The sequence below is a fragment of the Geospiza fortis genome, unplaced genomic scaffold, assembly GCF_000277835.1.
Source record: "Geospiza fortis unplaced genomic scaffold, GeoFor_1.0 scaffold130, whole genome shotgun sequence".
Classification (NCBI taxonomy): domain Eukaryota; kingdom Metazoa; phylum Chordata; class Aves; order Passeriformes; family Thraupidae; genus Geospiza; species Geospiza fortis.
In genome coordinates, this window is record NW_005054300.1 from 10504890 (window position 1) to 10525696 (window position 20807).

Sequence of the window (20807 nt, forward strand, 5' to 3'; positions counted from 1 at the left end):
GCTCTCTCGGTGCTTTAACCCTGCGGTCCGGGCAGGAAAACTCCGGTGAGGGCTTGGCTCGAAAGGAGATGCGGAACGAAGTGGCTGAGACTTGGTCCTGTGTGTGTGTGTGTGCGTGGGAGTGGTTCAGTGTAATGTGCGTGTGTTTTGGTCCTCAGTTGAATTGTATGATCAGTTCTGTCTGTCTCGCAAACGGTGCCAAAAAGAAAAAGAGTTGGATGCTGACTATTGCTTTGTTGTTGTCAACAGCTTCTGCATTTTCTACAAGAATTCTCACAGCAAACCATTTCCAGGACACACGAAATCAAAAAACAGGTGGACGGATTGATCAGTGAAACAAAAGCTACAGACTGCCGCCTTCATAATGTCTTCAATGACTTTCTTATGTTGTCCAACACACAGTTCATAGAGAATGTGAGTGTGTTCTAGTACAACATCAAACTTGTACTTCAAACATTGTCATTGTCTCTTAATGTAGGATTGATTTAGCTTTCTGGCAAGCCTGATGCTGATTTAGGGATGAAATTACTTTTAATTGTATTTTGTTAAAAGATATCCTAATTCCCTTGTGAGTGATGCACTATCCAATACTGGCAGGCTGCCTTTGCCTTTTCAGCAATACCTTCCTTCCTTCCTTGCTAATATGTGACCAGGAGATCAGAGTTTCGGTTTTAGAACTATGAATGAGTTGGGAATTCTGGGATGTCTTGGATTATCTTCACAAGTTGTAGGAATGTAGCATTTGTCAGCATTTACCTGTTTAAATATGAGGAATGTTATACAATGCTGTAAATTTGCTTAATGGTGTTATTTTGCTGTAAAAGTATTTGGTATTAAAGGTGTTGGCCTGCAGGTAGTTGTCCCTTTCGTGTGGTCATGACAAGCATGTTTTCTGGTTAATGTTGCCACTTTATAGATATCTCTATTTTGAAAGATAAAGGTAGACTTAAAAGCCTTTTGCAACACTGTATCACTAGAAGTATGTGTCTAATTAAGTTGGAGAGCTTTAATAGTATTTCAGATTTTGGAGGGTTTTTAGCACTGAGTTTTATCGAGTGTTTTGTTTTGATCAGCATTATTTCAGGCCATACATGTCTCATCATAGCATTATTATTGGAAGGGTGGTGGCAGAGGAAAAGATGGAAAACTGGATTTATATTCTGGGGGCTTTTGGTGGTAGTGGGTTTTTTCAGCGCTGCAGTGTCTTTTCTGACCTAGCTTGGCTGTTCAGCATAATGATTCTGCTGAGAACAGTTTGTACCAAATATTTTAAATCTCATGTGCTTACAGCTGTTTGTTCCCAAATTGAGGTGCACAGAATTAGGTCTTCATTTCTGATTTTCATTTTAGTTAGTGAGAGATCTGTGTCTTCCCAGGGGATAACTGCACCTGTGTTTGAGATTTAGATTTAGGTTTGCAAGTTTCATGGAGATCTTTTATTCCCCTTTTTCTCCTTGTAGCTGTTCCTATAAAAGAGTGCTGGATGTGAGGGATCATCAGAATAAACTGAAGGTTGAGGGTTGTTGTGAACCCTCTCTGTGAGTATGGAAGGAAAGCTACTAAATAACAGAAAACTAAAGGAAAGTAGACAGCCTCTAAGTAAAATCTAGGTTTCACTCTGAAGGTGTCTAAAACAGCTTTACCTTGGGAAGGTTAAAACAGTGCATTTTTTATTATGTTCAGATTAGTCTGTTAGCAGACTTGAATTACCTCAGTTGCATTGAGAAGCTGCCGAAGGTACCTTCAGTACCAATGCATGAAGGTACTTGATATCATCCATGGCTTTGTTTATTACTGTGTAATGAACTAATGTGTAATTAATTACATATTAACAGTGTACTTTGAGGTGGTACCCATGGTTTAGCCCCTGTAGTAGTACATTGTTCTTACATGAATTAATTTTGCTTGACTTTTCAGAGAGTTTATGATGAAGAAGTGGAAGAGCCTATTCCCAAAGCTGATGTTGGAGACAAAACAGAGCAGGTACTTAACTTCAGCTGCCTTGAGTGCTGTCAGTATGTTTGCAGCCATTGTCTACCTTCTCATTTTCAAACTTGGTTTGCTTACATTTACAGCTTACAAACCAAACTCCTTCCTTTCTCCTTGAAGTCTTTGTGTTGGATAGTGTATGTCACTTAGTCATAAAGTTGATAGTGATATTGGAGGCTACTGCAGTGTGTGATCATCTCTTAGGGCCTCCCCAAGCTCAGTACTGTATCCAGCAGATGAGACTTATGCATTGATTTTTAAGTGGTTATGCATGTTTTTTCAGCAAGAAGGCCTTGGGCAACCGTACTGGATTCACAGGTAGTAAATTGGGGAAGCAGAATCTGACTGAAATAATTCCTAGGAATAAGTACTCAGAAAGCTTTATATGTATGTATGTGTGTATATTACAATCTAGATGTATTATACCATAAATGTCTCCATAATAGCTTAGGAGCACGAGTAAAACAATACTGTGCTTGTGTGGATGTTTAGAACCTCTGTTTTTGGAGTGATGAAAATGAATTAAGTCAAGCAAAAAAAACTCTTATTGTCCTTCTAATGCACATAGTGAAAAAGCTTTCATTGTGCTGATTTGAAATTAACATTTTGAATGTGTGTTGTGGTAAGATTGAGTCTTAAGTAAAATGCAATGAGCGTGTGTTTTTTTCTGTTACTAAAGGAAAAGACGCGGGAACAGAAAGAAGCTGATCTAATCCCTAAAATTCAAGAAGCAGTGAATTATGGGTTGCAGGTTCTGGACAGTGCATTTGAACAGCTAGACATCAAAGCAGGGAACTCTGACTCAGAAGAGGAAGAAAGTAACGAAAGAGTGGAACTGATACTTGAGCCAAAGGTACAGGGACCTGTTCTTGCTGGGTTTGTTTTGCTTTCTTGGACTTGCTCTTTGCTTCTGTCAGCTGTATTACTTACTGCCTTAGTGTAAAACTGATGTTACCTAAACCTGTTGCCTAAAAAGAGGGTTTGATGACTGCATCTGAAGAAGTGCTCTCTGCTGAGCTTCTCCTTTTGTAACCTGCCTGTCTAGCAGTTAGGTTAGCATTAAGGTATGGCATCCTAAAGGAAGTTAGTTTATTGGAGTGAACTTTCTCAGTTCCGTGTGGGAGTGGGATGTACAAATTTCATGATTTTTAGGTACAAACCATATCTTTATGGGTTGTTTTTACCGTCCAAATAATTGAAAATCCAAGGTCCAGGTTTTCGGATAAGACTCATGCCTGTAGGTCTTTGCAAGGATATTCTTCTGTTACATGGCATGCAGAAAACAAGTTGGGACTACACAAACAGAAGTAGCCACTTTGTTTGATGGTGTTGAGGGAAATAAACATCAGCTAGCCCACCTAGTCATATGTTGACTTGAAGCATAGGTTTGGTGGGACTCTTAACAAGCTTGTATCTTCCTTGAGTTAAAACAAGGGAGGTAAGACTTCTGTTCTGAGGGCTGTTCAAAGATGTCAGAAAGACCTGATGTTGTCTCTTTCCAGGATCTCTATGTTGACAGACCTTTACCTTACTTGATTGGCTCTCAGCAGTTTATGGAACAGGATGATGTTGGCCTTGGAGATCTCTCTAGTGAAGGTATGTGCTGGCATGACCTTTTGTTTCTATGCAAGTAATTAGGTCCTAATCCAAGATTTTTGACTGTTTTTGATAACCAAATCACTGCTTTGGTTATCCTGTGTACTGTTCTTGCATGGCTAGATGCAGGCTATAATTAGCTGGGGAAAAAATGTTGATCATGCTGTAGCAACCACGTTTCCAGTATACTCATTTACTTGTGCTTTGTGTATTAGAAATGCAAAGTCTTAAAATTTCGTCAGCTTTCAGAGTTCTTTCAAACCGCTCTCTACCCACCTGATTTTAGTTTTCTTCACAGAGTCTTTAGGGGGCTTAAATGGTATTAACTTTTTTGTTTCCATTTAAATTAGAAGGATCAGTAGATAGTGATCGTGGAAGTGTAATTGACAGTGAAGAGAAGGATGAGGAGGTAAGTGGCAAGTCCCAGCTGCTTTGCACAAACATTCCTTGCATGTGAGGCCATTAACTACCTTGCTTTTTAAAGTTGGCTCTCAAGATAATACTGCACGATGTTTTTTCCCTGTGTTGGTTGGGATAAATGTACTTTGTTATTGTTCTTATGCAGTGGTTTTCTCTGCAACTTTCCAGAGGAACATTTATGTGGTAATAACTCTAGCTGTTATTAAAGTAGAATACTTCAAACTAAAATGTTTTATTCTAGTCCTATTTAATTTTGTGAAGCAAATCAGATTCTTATAAAGAATTGCATTTATGGAGAACAAATCTGTTGTAAATTACAGTTACAAAGAGTGGGATGGAGACTGACAGGAACAAGTTTAAAGCTTTAAGTGATGCACCTCCAGGCTTAGCCTCATAAATCTGCTGCATTGGAATATCAGTTTCTGATATGTTTTGCCTGCTTTTCCTGGGATGTCTCTGCTTTGTAACTGTGCTATGGAAGCAATCCCTTTCTCCTGAGGTGTTTGCTTTTGGTGTCTTTGCTCACTTAAAGTGAAATCCCTTTTGAGTTACTTGGATGCAGTCACAATGGAGCCTGCTGTCCTTGCTGAATTAATGACTTTCTAGTGAGCTCCTGTCATAAAAGTGGTCAGCACTGGGGGAACAATTTCTTGGTCAGATCATGGTGAGGAGCTCTGCATGTCCAAACTTCAGCAAGCTCAGAGTTTCTGAGCCCTCTCCCTTAACCACTGGATGAAGTAATGTGTGATACTTGTCTCTGGGTCTCTTATGTTACAGGAATCAGATGATGAATTTGGAAACCCTAGTGAAGATGACCAAAAGACGGTATGGTTAAATGCTCTGGTACATACCTGAAAGACTTCCCATTTGTGGCCCAGTGAGCATGCATGAAAGAGGAGATGAGAGCTCTAGACAGTTATTATTAGCAATTTTGTGAGACCTGATTTTTATAACATTTTATGGGAAGGTCCTGGGCAGATGGCACTATGTTCTGAAAATGAACCTGTGTTGGGCTTAAAGACATGCTTGCAAGCTGTCATTAGATACAGAGCCTTTGTGAGATGGCATTGCCTGATATGTGTTTTCCTCAGCAATAACTAGGGAGACATGAGAGTTCAAAGACTCTACTCCAGGAAAACTAGGCTTCTGTGGGTTCATTTGGTTTATAATTAAAAATCTAATCTTGCTGTGCAGGAGGCAAGGAACAATACAGTTTGAGTATTACATGGAATCAAAGATGTGAACAGTATTAGATATTTGAACAGTATATCCATTTGGATAATGAATGAGAAGGGAAGAGAAATGTTGAGATGGGAAAATTGAAGCCTGACTTTAGTAATTGATTTTAGATGAAGGAATCTTATCCATATTTAGATGTGCTACTGCAAAAGACTTTGAGGTGGGGATCCTCAATCTGGCATGATTTAATGCCAAAAGAGCAATGATGCAAAAAGCAACCCTTCTTTAATCTACTTATTAGTAAAACAGTGTTGCAAAAACACTCAGATGTTACTTTAAGCTGACCTTCATAGGGTAGCTTTGTATGCCTGATGTATTTTAAGATGAGCATGTATCTTTGGGTTGTTGGTGATTTAGTTCAATTATGGGCGCTTGCCTGTGCCAACCCCCAGCTCTCATCCAGTTCACTTCATCTTTTTCAGCCTCTTACTGATGTGACTGAAATCAGGATGTGAGCATGTAGTGTCTCTCATTCTGCTGTGCACCCTAAGGACAGAGCAAGATGATACGATTTTTTTACTAGTTGATCAAGGAACACTAAGGAATACTTAACTCAGTGTTCATGTGTAAAGACTAAATACCAGGTCTTTAGTTTGTGCATGGTAGTGGTACACACCTTGTGAGGGGGGAGCCTTTATGTCCTCAGTTGCAGCATTCAGTAACACAGCACAGGGTTGGGGTGTGCTAGAGAATGCAGCAACTCGCTTGGGGCCAGAAGCACTCCTTCCTTACCTTTCAAAAGCTGTGAAGTACTCCAAATTGGCTGTAAGTTCCCATCCTTTCTGTGAATTTGATTTGAATATTTTATCTAAGCAGATGAAGTTTTGTGCTTGTTTTGTATGTGAACAGGATATTAATTGTTTTTTAGAGGATAGCCCAAATGAGTGATGAAGATGATGATGATGGCTGTGATCTCTTTGACTCTGAAAAAGAGGAGGATGAGGAAGGAGACTTAGATGAAAACACAAAGCCTGTGAGTAATTGCTGCTTTCCTGGAGTGGGAGATCTGACTTTTTATTCAAAAAATTTGTCCTTAGAGGGATTATAATGGTAGCTCTCAAGTACCTGGAATGGAATCCTGTAGGAAGTGCCTCCAAAAATCCTGAGTTGTCTTTTAACATAATTTTTCAGGTGTTATGCCTTTAAACTCAGGGATTCTCATAGCTTAAAAAAGTATCAAAGCTGTCTTGCAAGAATATTAAGAAATGGGTCATTGCATTTTTGTGAAGTGAAAGCCTTTTGTTTCTCCTGCTTACAAAGCAAGGTGACATTAACAACTATGTGTTCATCAGAACTAGAAATTCTGAGGATTTTTTTAATTCTTGATGAATGCCTAATCTCTGCTTTCTTAACAGAAAGCTGTACTGCTTCTTCTGAGGGCTTCAGACAAAATCTAGACAAGATACTGTACAAGTGAGGCTATAGAATACAGTATTTATAATTGTAATTGCATCAAGTTGTTAACTGGATCTGCTGTTACTTGTCCCTGCTACTCAGAAAAAGAAGAGGCCAACATCATTTGCGGATGAGCTGGCAGCTCGAATCAAAGGAGAAGTGCCAGTCAGACGAGATGAAGAGTGTTCATGTGAGTTATCTCCCAAGTTTTGATAAGTGTTTGTGCAGTAATGGGGGACTTGTGAAAGTGTGGGACAGGAGATTGTGGGTAACAATACATGAAGTTACACAGGTCTATGATTTGAACATGTGTTAGGTAAAAGCATGACAAGAGGAATTGCAGACACTGTTTTGTGCTCTGAGTAATTCTTTGCCCATAACTCAGAGGACTGAATTGGATTTCACTGAGAGTTACAGTGGGAAACATATTGCTTTCAGGTGAGACAGGTCACTCTCAAAACACACAATATTGGAAATGTTTTCTTTCCAATCTGATTCTCCCTCTGCATGTTTGACCACATGTGCTTTCTCCTGTTTCAAGTAAGTTTGTGGAAGCCACTGGTCACTGTGGTCTTTCAGTGAGCGCTATAGTAGAAAACACCTCAAGCAGTAGATTGGTGTTTTCATGTGGTGTGAATTGTTTGTTTTCTTTGCTTAAATGTAGTGTTTTGAGGAGGTTTTCCTTGCTACTGTCACTTATGATATTTTAGGCTAAATAATGCGTTTACTTTTGTGTTGCTTTCAAAGGCAAGATGTCTCAAGTATTTAGTCTTGGAGCAAAGCAGCAGTGGAAAATAGCTGGCTGAAGTTGAGTTGGCAAGGGCTTGTGAGGCTGCTGTTGACCTGTAAAATTGAGAAGATGAACAGACAAGAGCTGTGTGTGTGTTCTTGCACAGTTCAAACAATCAAACTAGGTCTGCTGATACCAAGAATATAAAACCTACCAACTTAACCTGTTCAGTTACAGGGAAATCTTCCAGTCATTGAAGTAACCTTGTAAGGCCAGAGGAGGTAAAACTCTGGCTTTGCTTTTGGTACCTGAATGAGGACAATAATAAATCTGGAGCTATTTGAGATGCCTGGAGGTTCTGCAAAGGTGTGGAACCTGTGCAAAGCTGTGTTGCTTTCTGCCATCTCAGGTGACACTAGTCTGCATGTAGACAATTGTGTTGAACCCCTAGTGCCTGACAGAATTATTCTATTACAATTTCAAGTACTAGTTTTAGAAACTGTATTTCATAGAATTGATTCATCAGGCTGGTTCATGGAAGCACGGAGGTCAGCTTGGTTTGCTATTTTTTTAGGTTCTTTTTGCCATAGATTGATCTCAGACTGTAAGTAAAGGTTGACTGGTTTTTCATTCTAACTTTCTTCTTACAGCCCTGTCATCAGAGACCAAAACAAGGAAAACTCCAAAAGAGAAGAAGGAAGTTAGAGTTCCATCAGATGGTAGGACATCCTCCTCTTGTGCTTTTGAATTTTGGGCTGAATTATAAGATAACACTTACGAAATCGTGGCTTTTGCTATAGAAGCTGGGTGGGATATCAGTGAGCATCCTTCAAGGTGAATGTGTAAACAAATCTAGGTTGGGATGTGCATGTAAAAAAGGCTGTAAACACACTTGGTGAGAGTTCCTCCTTCATGTGGCCTTCTGCAGCAACCACACAACCCAGTCTGTCTTCAGCAGCTTCTCTCTGTGTCATGTTTATGAGAGCAGATGGAACCAAAGCAGTTTTTATTTTGGTTGTCTCTAATTTCCTTTCCTGAAACTTGATCAGTCTTACCAAAGCTCATGTCTCTTGTACTTTCTAGATGAAGATGATGACATCTTCAAGCCTCCTAAACTGACTGATGAGGACTTCACACCGTTTGGTTCACGGGGTGGCCTCTTCAGTGGTGGAACAGGCCTCTTTGATGATGAAGAGGTGAGAATACTTCAGATATTAAGAAAAATAATCTGATAGTGCAAGGCAGCTTTGTGTCAGTGCAGATTTGAATGAAGCCATCACTGGTTACCTCTTGGTGACTTACTATTCGGACTACTTTCCTCATCTGTGTAGACACAGGACAGCCAAGAAGCAGATCTGCGTGTGATTGTTGCCTGTATGCAAACACCTGGGCTTGATTTCTGCTATCTAAAGTTAAACATCTCTGAAGGGTGACTTAGCTTCACTTTACTTGTGCGTTGGAGGAGGCTGTGCCATACCAGCAGGCAGACACAGCACGACAACAGGCAAATGATAACAACTGACCAATGGCAATTGATCACTGACACCTCTGCCACACCCCTACTCTTTCTGGAGTGTTTTGTCTTCTTTCTAGAGTTTTATACAGAGACCATGCATTTTGAGTCTCCAGGTAGTCAACCTCTAATACCCCATTCGCATAAGAGGGAGGCTTTCAAGAAATCAAGTGGTCAGTACTCAAAAAATCTGGAGGTTTCCTGGAAATACAGGCTGTGATTGTTGGAGATTGGTACAGGGCACTGCAACCTAAACACGGGAACAACTGTGGGAGTGTCCTGCAATGTTTTTGAGCTGTAATGTATTTCCCTGCACATATGTTTTATCCACATGAAGTTCAGGAGTATTTTTATGCTTGCCCTGACCTGAATTTTTCCCTCAAACCTTACTGTATAAACTTCAGTGGGAAAACTCAGAAGGGCATAATCAGGATCTAACCAGCTGTAGAATAATTAGTGGAAGTCCTTGAAGATGTGCAAATAAAAGGTCATTCCTTCTCTTCAGCAGACAGACCAGCGATCAGTAAATTAAATTTTAGAAGAGTACTGCTTTTCTGAATGTATGCACTCAAGTTAACACTTCAGTGATTACTTCTTCTGTCTTGGCTTAGAAGTGAACATTCAATATGGAAAAATCAGCATCTGTAATTTCCTACAGAAACAAATTCACCACTTCCCTCCCTTTGCATTTTCATCTATGAGCAGAGTGATCTTTTTGCTGAAGCACCAAAAGGAGAAGAATCAAAAGAGAGAGAGGAGCAAGCCCCAGTAAGTGAAGGTAAGAACCAACAGTTGCCTCCTGTAGTCTTGTCTGTGCTGTGATTTATTACTGCTAGCAGCTAGACTGTTCTCAAACTAGAAAGCCTGGGGTGGCAATTACAGAGCAAGTCTCTTCTCCTCAGCAGTGTTAATAGAGAGCAGCTGTGTTAAATTTTACATATGTTTGTTTGCTGTGATCTGTTACACACACATACTCTCCTAGAACTGAAAGGATGTCCTTACTGCTATTGGCAGAGCTCTCTGCTCTGTGCTGGGTTCCTGCTTCTCAAGTGTACTTTACAGGATCCAGTTGTGGGTTTGAGGGGAGCAGAGATTTCTTCTTGAAGATTAATTCACCTGAGTTTCTCACTAGCTGCATATCCTCAAGGACTGTGAGCACACATTCTGTACTGCAGAGCTTTTACTGAAGCACTGTATTTAATGAATTTGCAGATTATGTGTTGGGAGACTAAGCCATTTTGTTTTCAACGTATTGAAGTGGTTTTGAGTGTGTGAATGTAAACTATTGTAAATAATGATGTATGTAAACTTGTAATGTGTGTATAAGCTTCAGTGTAGTAGAGCTGTTCTTTGGAGTTTAAATTGAAAAAACTAGACTGTTACATATATTTGCAATAGCCCAGAAGTTCAAGAAGAATGTGTAAAGAGTTCTGAGCTGTTGAGAAATAAAAAGCAGGTCAGACAACTTCTTGGATTCCTCTTTCTGTGGTAAAGTTCTGAAGGCTTTGACAGCATAAAATAAGTGCATCCATTTGTATTGTACTTCCTATGATTTCAGCATCCTCTACAAAGTCCTTAAAGAAAGTTCCTGCAGGTGCAGTATTTCTGTTTCCAGGTATGATTTATTCAATAGCCAATTGCTTCATGCACAAAATGCTCTTTTCTTTAAAACCTCCTACTGAGGTTTTAAAGAAAAAACTATCCAAATACAGCAGCACTGCATTGCTTGATCATATGCTTAATGACAAATACAGATGCTTCTACCATGCTAAGCCTAAACTGCAGCATGTTTTATGGATAATCAAAGATTCTGGAGGAGTTTTGAAGGTAGGTGTCACTGATGGCAGATATTAGTCAGCTTCAAGTGTTGTGCTCTGAACTTTTAAGAATGTGTGTCACTTCAACTGACATGCAGCTTAATTCTGCTGTACATGCAGTCACAGCTTCCACCTGTAGCCTGAGAAGGAACTGCATTTTGATCTTTCACATTTTATCATATTGCCTTGGACTAGCAGAAGAACAGTTCAAACATCAAGTTCCTATGTTAAGACCAGTCTTGTTTTTCTGGTTTTGATTAGGAGAATCTGCATACATAGGGAAGAACCAGATCTATAACTGGGAGCTAAAAGTAAAAAAGAATTGTACTAAGATCTTTGTTTCTTATCAGAATCCAAGCTGATCATCACCAGTTGTTTTTTAATTTACTGACAAAGATTTCTGTCAGTGTGCAGGCTCTTCACTTGATTGAGGTATCTGAATTTTAAGTTTTAGCCTTTCTTAATAAAGGTCTATTTTAAGACTGGTTTCATTTAACTGAGACCTCAGTCAGCAAAATTTTTAGAGTAGGAAGTACACAAATGCAGAGTTTTTACTCCAAGGTCAATGATACATGTTAACAATGGACTTCTACATAATTGTGAAACTCAGTAGCGGAGTTCAAAACAGCAAATTGATGTGTGGGACTTTTTTATCCTTTCTTCTTGGAGATACTGTTGTATAAGCAGTGAGTTTAGTCTTTAGTTGCTTCCTCTCAATAACTTGTAGACAGGCTTAAGTCACCAGAGAAAAGCCAAGATTAAGGCTCCTTTGCTATTCCAGTGAACAGTTTTTTTAGGGACTCAATAATCTTTAATAAATAACTACGTTTTGTGGCTGTATTCCTGTCAATCCTGAGGCACTTTATAATTGCGTAATACACTTTTTTTAAATAAGAACCTGCTGCTGATCAAAATTTATGCAGTCTGCTGACTTAACCAAATAGCAGTAGTTGTACTTTCTGCCAAACTTTCTTCAAGTATCTCCCTACTTCTGTCTCATTTCCAAACATCTACACATGAAAAGCCAGAAGACAGGCTGAGACCATTAGGAGTGTTTCAGATGATCACACACTCAGCCCTGAGGCTGGACATTTCCACAGAGAGGCAGAAGGAGCAGTTGCTCTGGCTGGCTCTAATCAATCACTGCTATAGCTGGTATGTGCAGGGACCTCACGGCCAAAGCCAGCCTTGTACTGCAGGATGGCTGCTGGGCTCACATGGCCAGTGTGCCTCCTGGGAAGAGCTCAGCCACCTGTCCTTCCCTCTCCCCAAGCACATTACCATCTCACTGGGCCACAGTGGTGTGGTGTACTAGTTAGTAGCATAGGATTCTGGTTTGGGAAGTCCATAGGGGCAGCAGTGTGGGACTACTGAGATTTCTAGCTTCAACACAGAGCCTGGCTGCTGTTCCTAGGGAAGATGAGCAGGTTTGAGGAAGAAGTGGCTGCAGTGAGAGTGAGGAGCTGTCTGTGACTTGGCTTTATCAGAATGTGTCTAGCTAATGCTTTTGATGTGGCATTGTTGCAGGAGCGCCTTAAAAGTTGCTGAGATGGAAACTGTACCTGGTGTCACTTACTATGGCATAAATTCAGCTTTTTGGTAACTCTGGAAATGTTATTTTGATTTTTATTCTTCCCCCATCTGACTTGCAGGAGGAAGTGATGTGTTTAGTTCCACTGTAACTGGGGAAAAAGACAAGAAATCTGCAGCACGGAGCACAGAAAAAACACCTAAACAACCTGGGAAAGTTGTTCTATTTGATAATGATGATGATGATGACTTCTTTGTGGAAGCAACTAAAAAACCTCCAGATCCAGGTACCTCTAATCATTTGTGGTGAAAGATTAAACACTGAAGGTCATCAAAATTCAAACTGGTAGAAACCAGTGGGTTATAAAATTCAAACCTTCATCCCTGCAACTTCTGTTTGGGTTTTGAGGGGTTGTATTTTTGGTTGATTTTTGGTGTTTTGTTGTAGAGGGTTTTTTTGTCATTGGTATTTCTTTTCATCAGAGTGACATGGGGCTGTTTGTTTGTACATGCTCTCCCTGACTTCTCTCTAAGGATGCTCCTTCTGCCACTAGAGTGGTATCTAGACTTGATTTAGGGAATTGGTACAGGCTTCATTCACACAGCCTTGAACCTTTGTGCCCAGCATTCCCTATTAGCAGGGTCTAGGCCTGTGCTAAGCCAATACAAAACACTGCCTTTAGAGATGCCAGCTGGCTCAGCTGCTTCACTGCATATTCTGTCACCAGTGCTTTCAGGCAAGTGGTGTTTCACTTTGGGAGCTTGTCTGATTTTTTCTCTCAAAGACTCCTGATGTTGGTAATCATTAAACAGTATGGTATCTTTTGAGACTCTTTTATCTTCTCTTGTTCTGTATTCCTCATTTCCTGTTGGTTTTGTCTCTTTATGTAGTCAAATCTACAGCTGACCTATTTGATGATGATGAAGAAGGTGATTTATTCAAGGAGAAACCTGCCATTCCTTCTGTGGTTGCTGGCACAGCTAAAGAAACAGAAAGCCATAGGGAGGCAATTGTGATAAAAAAGGTAATGTCATATAAATGGATTGTGTGGCTGAGGTTTTAGGAAAAGTTTCTAGTGCAGTTGAAACAGTCTTTCCATATACAACACTAAGAAAGTGACATATTTATGAAATAGGATAAGGTTCATAGGGTTTTCCATAATTTAATACTTCAGTGGTCCTTAAATGCCTTTTTCCTTTTAAACTTGGGGTTTATTTGAGGTTTTTATTAGTGTGGGCAGTGACTGAAAGAATCTTATTAAGACAGGATTGAAATGAGAGCAAGATGAAAAGCCTCTGATAATAAAAATGTTTATGAATTTCATGGCTGAAATGAAACCAGCCTGAGTTAGAAATCTTTGGTGTCGCAGTTCTATGCTGCAGAAACTGTCTGCTCTTACACCAGCCACTGACAGCAGCTTAACTGGTAACCAATAGCTTGTGTGTGTATTATGGGAGAGGAGGGTGGGTGTCACAGTTCTACCTAAGCAGTTACAAAACTTGGAATGTTGAGAAAACTGTTTTTCAGCTGAAAACTCCTCAAAGTTGTAGAAAGCTCTGAACATGATACTGAGCACATGCATATGTATGTGAGAGAGTTAGGAGAACCTCCTAATACCCACTGCACTTTCAGAACAGTACCTTCAGGAAAGTACTAATCCTCTTTGTTTCTATAGTAGATACTGTATATACTCATTTTATACATTCTGTCCAATGAGTATATGAACATAATTAGCTGCAGTGACTCTTCTCCCCTCTGAACTGAGAAGTACAGTGCTGGGGATGTCTAATATAAATTGCTGTAGCACTTTCCCCATATTGTCCTATGAGAAGAACTTGGGCACAGGGGCCAAAGCCAGCTTCTATTTCTGCTGCAGTGTAAGAGTATCCATGGTCAGTGAAGCAGGAGCAGTGAGAGGGATCTCACAGCACTGGACTTTCCTAGGGAAAAGGATGAGAACTGATTCAGCAGCACCCCTCCTACTCAGTCATGAAGAGAGGGCTGATGTATATTCCTAGCTTAATGACAGTAGTGCTTGGGTCTGGGATTGTTCTAAGTTTAATGGCAATATAGCTGGTGGCAGGCTGGGGCTGTGCTGTGATAATGCAGGAAATGATGGCTGGCCTTGTCCTTTATAAAACACAGCTCGTTAAAAGAAACATTTTCCTTTAGCTTCCGAGGCCTGGCATGAGTTGCTGCATACATTCTTCTGCTGAGAAGGATGGTGTGGCAGAGGGGAGGCCTGTGGTAAGACCTGAAAGTCACTTGAGCATAGCACAAGAGTTTTGGACTTCAGCCCATGGGTGACAAGCTTGGGTTCTGTCCCTTCAGCTGCTGGGATTTTGCCATCAGCGTGCCTCTTAGCAGGGATCTGTCATGGGTTAGGAAAGGTACTTCCTAGTTCAGTGCCTCCACTGCAACCATCCCTCTCTCCCTGGGGAGGGCTAAAGAGGGGAATTGGATGCACAAAAGGTAAAGATCAGAGGTTGAGATGAAACCAATTTACTTGAAATAGCAATGAGATAAGAAAACAAACAGTAACAGCAGCAATACTGATGACAGAAGGTACAAAAAAGAGGCAAATGATTCCACTGCCTCTGCCACGCTGAGCTGACTCAGAGGGAGCTTCTCCCTGGGAGAGACCCCCTTCCCCCTGTCCTCAGCAGTGAGGTGAGGTGGTATAAAATAATTTCTGAGTCCTAGCCACACCCCCTCCTGGCTACTGCAAAAGAAAGTGTCATAGCTGTGCCAGCCCTTACTGAATCTAAATGGGTGCTGATGCAGTCTTTTTTTGTCCTAAAGAGTCAACAGTCTTCAGGTGAGGACTTCAAGCCTTTGTCTGAAACACCTCCAAGAAAACAGAGGGGCCTTTTCTCTGATGAGGAGGATGCTGAGGTGAGTATTTCTTGGAGAAATCCCTACAGAAATCCTTGGCATCTCAGTCATCCTGACTTCAGTCCACTCATATCTGGGGACTCTTTAAGCATTTTGTAGGATTGGGAAATCTGACATCCATGCACGTACTCCCAGCTTTCTGAAAGTTCCTTCTTGCTCCAGGAGTGAAAGCTGATTGTTTTCCCTGTCTTCAGGGAGTTAAACATTAGTGGTACACACAGGCATAAATTAAAAGCCTGAAGACAGGAAGGAGCAGCAAATTAAGAGTAAGAATCATTGAAGACTGCATATGTTTCATTTTGGCTTTCAGCTAGCAATTAACCAGCAAAGATGAGGAAAATCCCTGTGCAGTTGGAAGTTCATCAGATAAGGCATCCACTACTTCATAGACATTCTAAACATCTTTTTTCATAAAGAAAAACACGAATGTCCCCTCAGAGTTCTTAAACATATGGCCTTGCTTTGCAAAGTGACATTTCTTTGGTTTGCACAGGATTTGTTTTCATCAAGTAAAGCTGTGAAGTCCAAAGCTACATCTCTCCCCACCAGCAAGTCCATGACAAAAGCTCCACTTTCCTTGTTTGATGATGATGAAGAGGTAAGTACCACTTCCTGATACTGCCTGTATGGGGGAACCCACCTGCACTGGCTGTTGCAAATGCAGCAGGAAATATTGAGAAATTTACAACACTGGCCTTGCAAATGGAGCACTAAATTGCTCTTGTCTTGTGCAGCAGTTCTGAGCATATGGACAGTACTGTGGAGAAGAGTGGGAGTGGGGAGTCCTGCAAGTTCTTGAGGTCTTTTAAGTAGTTTGCAGTCAGTGCATTTCATCTGTGGATCTAAACATGAAGGATATTATCCCTCTGATTGATAGGACTAGAGAACACTGAGCAGTAGAACAAATATGAGCTTCAAGAAGCTGTTTTATCCTAAACCTGTGGTATCTGTCACATGGATGACTTCTTGCTTCTCTTGTCATGGCTGTTGAATTCCTTTTTTCTCACTCTTCAGTGTGTAAGAATCGTGACTGCTAGTATGGCAACAGAGGTCAGAGCACAAGTTTGTACAAGAAACCTTAAAAAAATTTGAATTAAGGTGTGCTTTTTTAATCTTTTTACCCAGTGGTAGTTGTTCAGCTCACTTAATGCCTGTCTTCAGAACAGGATTCATTCATTCTCCATTTCATTATACATGTTAGAAACAGTGCCCCATTATGTTGGCTGCTGTGCTACAGAATTGCTGAGTGGTGGTTTTTAGCTGCTGATCACGTCTTGTGGTGGAGAATCTGTGAGTCAGAACCAGGCTATGTGCTAACAGGCTTCTGGTCTATCAAATGCTGTATGTGTAGGATTCCTTGTAACAGAATATGGTGTTAAACTTGAATTTATCTTCAAAAAACACCATTTCTTTATCCTATTTACATGAGAAGTGAATGGCAACAGTATCTTATGTGCTGATGATTTCTCAATGAGCTTTTCATTATGGCTTTGGCTTTTGATTTTTTTTATGCTATATTTTATTTTGTTTTAAGGATCTCTTTGGTGTGGGACCTGCCAAGAAGCGCCAGGAAAAGACATCAGAAGAGAGAGCAAAACAGTCAGGGTCTCTCAAGAAAGCTTCCAGCTTATTGTTCAGCAGTGATGAGGAGGTACAGAAGAGTGAGATTTGATTGAAAATAGTTACTGGGCTTTATGCTTTATAAAACTTTTGAGAAGGGAACCACAGACCAACTCTGCTGTGTCCACATACCATGCCTGTCGCAATCCCTTGATTTGTTTGCAGCTAAGGAGGCTGCAACAATTAAAAACTTAAAAATTAAAAACTTTTCTGGAAACCTCTGAATTAGCTCATATGAATAGGATCCAGACCATTCTTAGTCCTCCTACCTCTCAAAATTACTCTGTTGCATAGACTTTATTACTTGTCCGAAATTGCTTGTTTAGTAGGCAACAGTAATATTTTTAGATGCATTTTTATATTAATGTAGAATAAACCAAGTTCAAACTTTGTCATGCCTGTAATCTCTTTCACAAAGAGATCAAACAAAGGCGGGAAACTGGGAAAAGCCACTTGAAATGCTGGGAATAGCAAAACAAACAAGCAGAAGTATCTTGTTTAGTGCGTAGGCTTGAATAAGTGGTAGATGTGGGAGGATGTGGGTGCCTGGGGAAGAACTGCTGTAAAAGAAGTAAGTGCAGCATTGAGCACTCTAGTGAAGGTGTCGTGGCTGTATATGTGGTGGGTTTTTTCTCTTTTTTCTTGTGTTTTCCCATACATCAAACTTGCTAACTATTTAAGTGGCTCCAGTGAGGTTCTACTGAGTGGCCCTACTCTTGTGACACTGCAGTTGACACTGACCTCAGTTGTCAAGAGCAGCTGTAACAAAATGTGTGTACTGTATTTTGCTGGATTAGTATCGTGGGCCAGAAGGTGACCAGGCCCTTTGCAAAGCCTGAGCAATGTCACATTACAGTGGCTAAAATGCAGGCAGCTAAGTCAACTAGTAGAGAGATGAAAGGGCTGCCAAGATGACAAAGTGTTCCTTATAAAGAAAATTGCAAAGTGGCTTTGATGAAGAAAAGAAAACTTGTTCCTTCTTTTTAAGGAACATTGGAATGTCTCCAAGCCAGCTAAACTTCCTTCTGAGGATGGCCGAAAAGAAGACCCTGCAAAACCAGCGAGCACTGTCAGTCAGGCTAAAGATGTGAAGACAACAAGTCTCTTTGAGGAAGAGGATGAGGAGGATTTATTTGCAATCACTAAAGAGAGGTGACTGTCTCGGGAGGGGAGTGGGGAGGCATTTATTCAGAACAGCCCAGCAGCCCTTCCAAAACCAGATGGACCCAGGCATATTGCAAGTGTTGGTTCCTGGTACTGTTGCTGAGGAGGAAGTAGGGATGTGTGAGTAGGAAGGGGCAGTGCTGGGCTCTTTTGTAGCTGTGGTGGGTCATTCTCCTTGCCACCACTGAACTGGCCTTTCCATTTCTATCCCAGTGATATAAAATCCTCTTGACCTTTTTTTATTTCTACTTCTGCCAAAAGCTTTGTAGACAAGAAAGGGTGTGTTAGAATTATTGGGACAGTGAGGAAGCCAAGTGATATATCTGGGAACACTTGCTGCAAATGATGGTCCTAAATGATGCTTTTAAACAAATGCAGTGCATGGCCACTGAATTTTCCACTTTCTTCCCTCTCTCACTGCAGCCAAAGAAAGCCACAGAAGCCATCATTGTTATTTGAAGATGATGATGTTAATGGAGAATCATTCTTCAGCTCCCAACCAATGCTACTCCCTTCAGCTGCTAAGGCTGCAGTGGTAACTCCCCATTCTTTTAAAAGTAACATGGAACACTTAGTCATTTTACAGTCTATCATAGTTGTTAGGTACTGAATATAAGTCTAACTCATTTCACACAATGGTAACTCTAGCAAATTGGGAATGGGAACAGGAAAGACTGAACTCTTACATGTACACTCTTACTACTATTAGCCTAATGGAGACTTCAAAATTTTCTTGACCACTTACCCTAAATTTGTTTGGTTTATGCTAAAAGCCCTTCCTAAGGATGTCCTGAAAGCTCTCAACATTAAATAACACTAAAAGGAACAAACAGCTTACTGCTGACTCAGTAGCCAGGATTACCCTTTCATGTTACCCTACCCAAGATGATTGAGATGTGTAAACAGGCTTCTTACTGGCCCTCCCTATTGTGTGCTCCTGCCATCCTCTGTCTTACAAGCTTAGCCTGTGATGTACTGCCTGTCTGGCTGTGCTTTGGAACTGAGAGTATGAGATGCAAGGGATTAATAGAGTTGTATCTGTAGTAGGGATTTGTGTACATGTGCTTCCTGGCACTCTTCAGATTCAAAAACTCATAGTAGTGGAAATTAAAAGTCACATACCAGAATGTCCCATGGGAGGAAAATAAGAGAAGTCAAGCATGTTGCCAGTGTCCTAGACCTCTGCAGTAGGCAAACTGAGACTCTGCTATCCCACAGCAACATACACATTTTATATATAACCACCAATTCTGTGTCACCAACATTCTCCTGATTTTGCAGGAGAAAGTAAAACCAGCTCAAGCACCACCTACCTTTAATGAAGAAGAAAAGGAGGAAAAGGAAGATCTGCCAGATGAAACAGTGAAGTCTAAGCAGGTAGAAGATACATTGTGGTATTCAGAAAAGCCTAGACCAGCTCCTGTGCCTCAAGGAACAGATGTTGCAGGGCAGCAAACAAAGGAAAAAGTGAGGGATTTTCTTACATTAGTCTGAAGTTTGGTAAAGATTCAGTTAAAAAAACCACAATCAAACAGTGCTGCTCTGGCATGGAATTCTTTTTCTGGATTGGAGGAAAAAGTTCCTCTGTCTCCATTTAGCAAAATCACTTGTCAATCAAACAGCAGATTGGTTAAATGACATTTAAAAGTTGTTTCTTAACTGACGTCCTTGAGAGGGATTGGGTTTTTTGGTGGGGAAGGAGGTAGGCAGAATCTGTTTCCATTTTCCCTTCAGAGTGGGTTGGGTAATCTTCATTTACATGAACAAAGCTTACCCTTAAAACATAGCCTATATTAATATATAGATTTTTCTTCAAGCTCAGTAACTTTGTTTCATCATAATGTGTGATGATTTATAAAGTGATGAATGTCATTGTGGCCTTCAGGATTGTGAATTTCTGCTGGGCAATACTGTTACAGAACAGTTTTGAGTATATTATTGCAGAGGCTTCAGCAGAACTGATCTTGGGCATAGTCTTACTGAGTGATTGTTGAGGAATTACCAGCTGATGAATTTCCATTGTAGTTCTTACTCTTCACACTTTTCCTGAGCACATTTAAGGTTCTGGTAGTGCTGTGCACTCTAAAGTATCCCAAGTGGTATGAGCTAGGTAACTCAGAGATAGTGGCAAAGCTGATTAGTGCAGCCTTGTGGTGCACATGCAACCTGACATAGAGATGAGGAGAAAACCTTACACAGGAAGCAGCTTATCAATAGTGCCACGGGGTAGGGTACAGGAGGAAATTTGTCTTCCTTTCAGAGCTGAAAGGTGTGTTCTTTTCTTTATCAACTGCCTCTTGCTAAGCTGCATATTGATACTCTGTCTGCTTGGTAAAAATTAGTTGAATACAGTTGCCTGCTTGGAAATGATTGCAGAACTCTGACCACTGGTGGTATTTAACCAAGAAAACTTAGCAGGGTTTTTGGGCAAACCTGCAATAAATAACAGGCTGATGTGTTACTTTTGTTTTCCTTTGGTGGAGCCTTTTACAGTAATATCTTCAGAGCCAGCTGACCATTCAGATTTGTTTGCAACATCACCACCAGCTCTGGAGCAAGATGTGAAAAGCCAAGCTAAGAAAGTGTTAAGCTTATTTGAGGAGGAAGAAGAGGAGAGACTGGAAGATGATGACGGCATAAAAAATGCACAGAAAGGAGTTGGTGTGGTGAGTCTAAGGATGTTCTTGAACTCTGGGAAATGGTATTTCCATCTCTGCTCTTCTAGGCAAGGTTTTGTTTACATTTCTGTACAGATGTTTTAGTGCAGCTACTTGATTTTTGCTTTACAGAACTGACTCTTCAGTTACTCCTCAAGGTCAAAGACACTAGGAAGTAAAAGGATGTGGCATTTTAAGCCTTGTGGTTTATCCCTTTTTTTTTTTTTTGCATTGTTACAGT

At 40.6% G+C, this 20807-nt stretch overlaps 1 protein-coding gene across 4 annotated transcripts in view; it reads left to right on the plus strand.

Annotated features, from left to right (window-relative positions):
- Positions 1 to 254: 254 nt before the first annotated feature.
- WASHC2C (WASH complex subunit 2C) overlaps positions 255 to 20807 on the plus strand; it is a 34425-nt gene continuing 13872 nt past the window's right edge. For 2 of the 4 annotated variants that reach the window (XM_031062399.1, XM_031062404.1), the window contains exons 1-20: positions 255 to 414; positions 1918 to 1983; positions 2669 to 2842; positions 3492 to 3585; positions 3936 to 3994; positions 4783 to 4830; positions 6113 to 6217; positions 6742 to 6829; positions 8020 to 8088; positions 8453 to 8565; positions 9588 to 9660; positions 12352 to 12516; positions 13121 to 13254; positions 15033 to 15125; positions 15619 to 15723; positions 16660 to 16776; positions 17734 to 17897; positions 18333 to 18444; positions 19191 to 19376; positions 20393 to 20575. In XM_031062399.1, the coding sequence (XP_030918259.1) occupies positions 385 to 414; positions 1918 to 1983; positions 2669 to 2842; positions 3492 to 3585; positions 3936 to 3994; positions 4783 to 4830; positions 6113 to 6217; positions 6742 to 6829; positions 8020 to 8088; positions 8453 to 8565; positions 9588 to 9660; positions 12352 to 12516; positions 13121 to 13254; positions 15033 to 15125; positions 15619 to 15723; positions 16660 to 16776; positions 17734 to 17897; positions 18333 to 18444; positions 19191 to 19376; positions 20393 to 20575 (2178 nt within the window). In that variant the 5' untranslated portion in view covers positions 255 to 384. The remainder of the gene's footprint in view (positions 415 to 1917; positions 1984 to 2668; positions 2843 to 3491; positions 3586 to 3935; positions 3995 to 4782; positions 4831 to 6112; positions 6218 to 6741; positions 6830 to 8019; positions 8089 to 8452; positions 8566 to 9587; positions 9661 to 12351; positions 12517 to 13120; positions 13255 to 15032; positions 15126 to 15618; positions 15724 to 16659; positions 16777 to 17733; positions 17898 to 18332; positions 18445 to 19190; positions 19377 to 20392; positions 20576 to 20807) is intronic. The other 2 variants (XM_031062409.1, XM_031062414.1) reach the window with 2 other exon arrangements.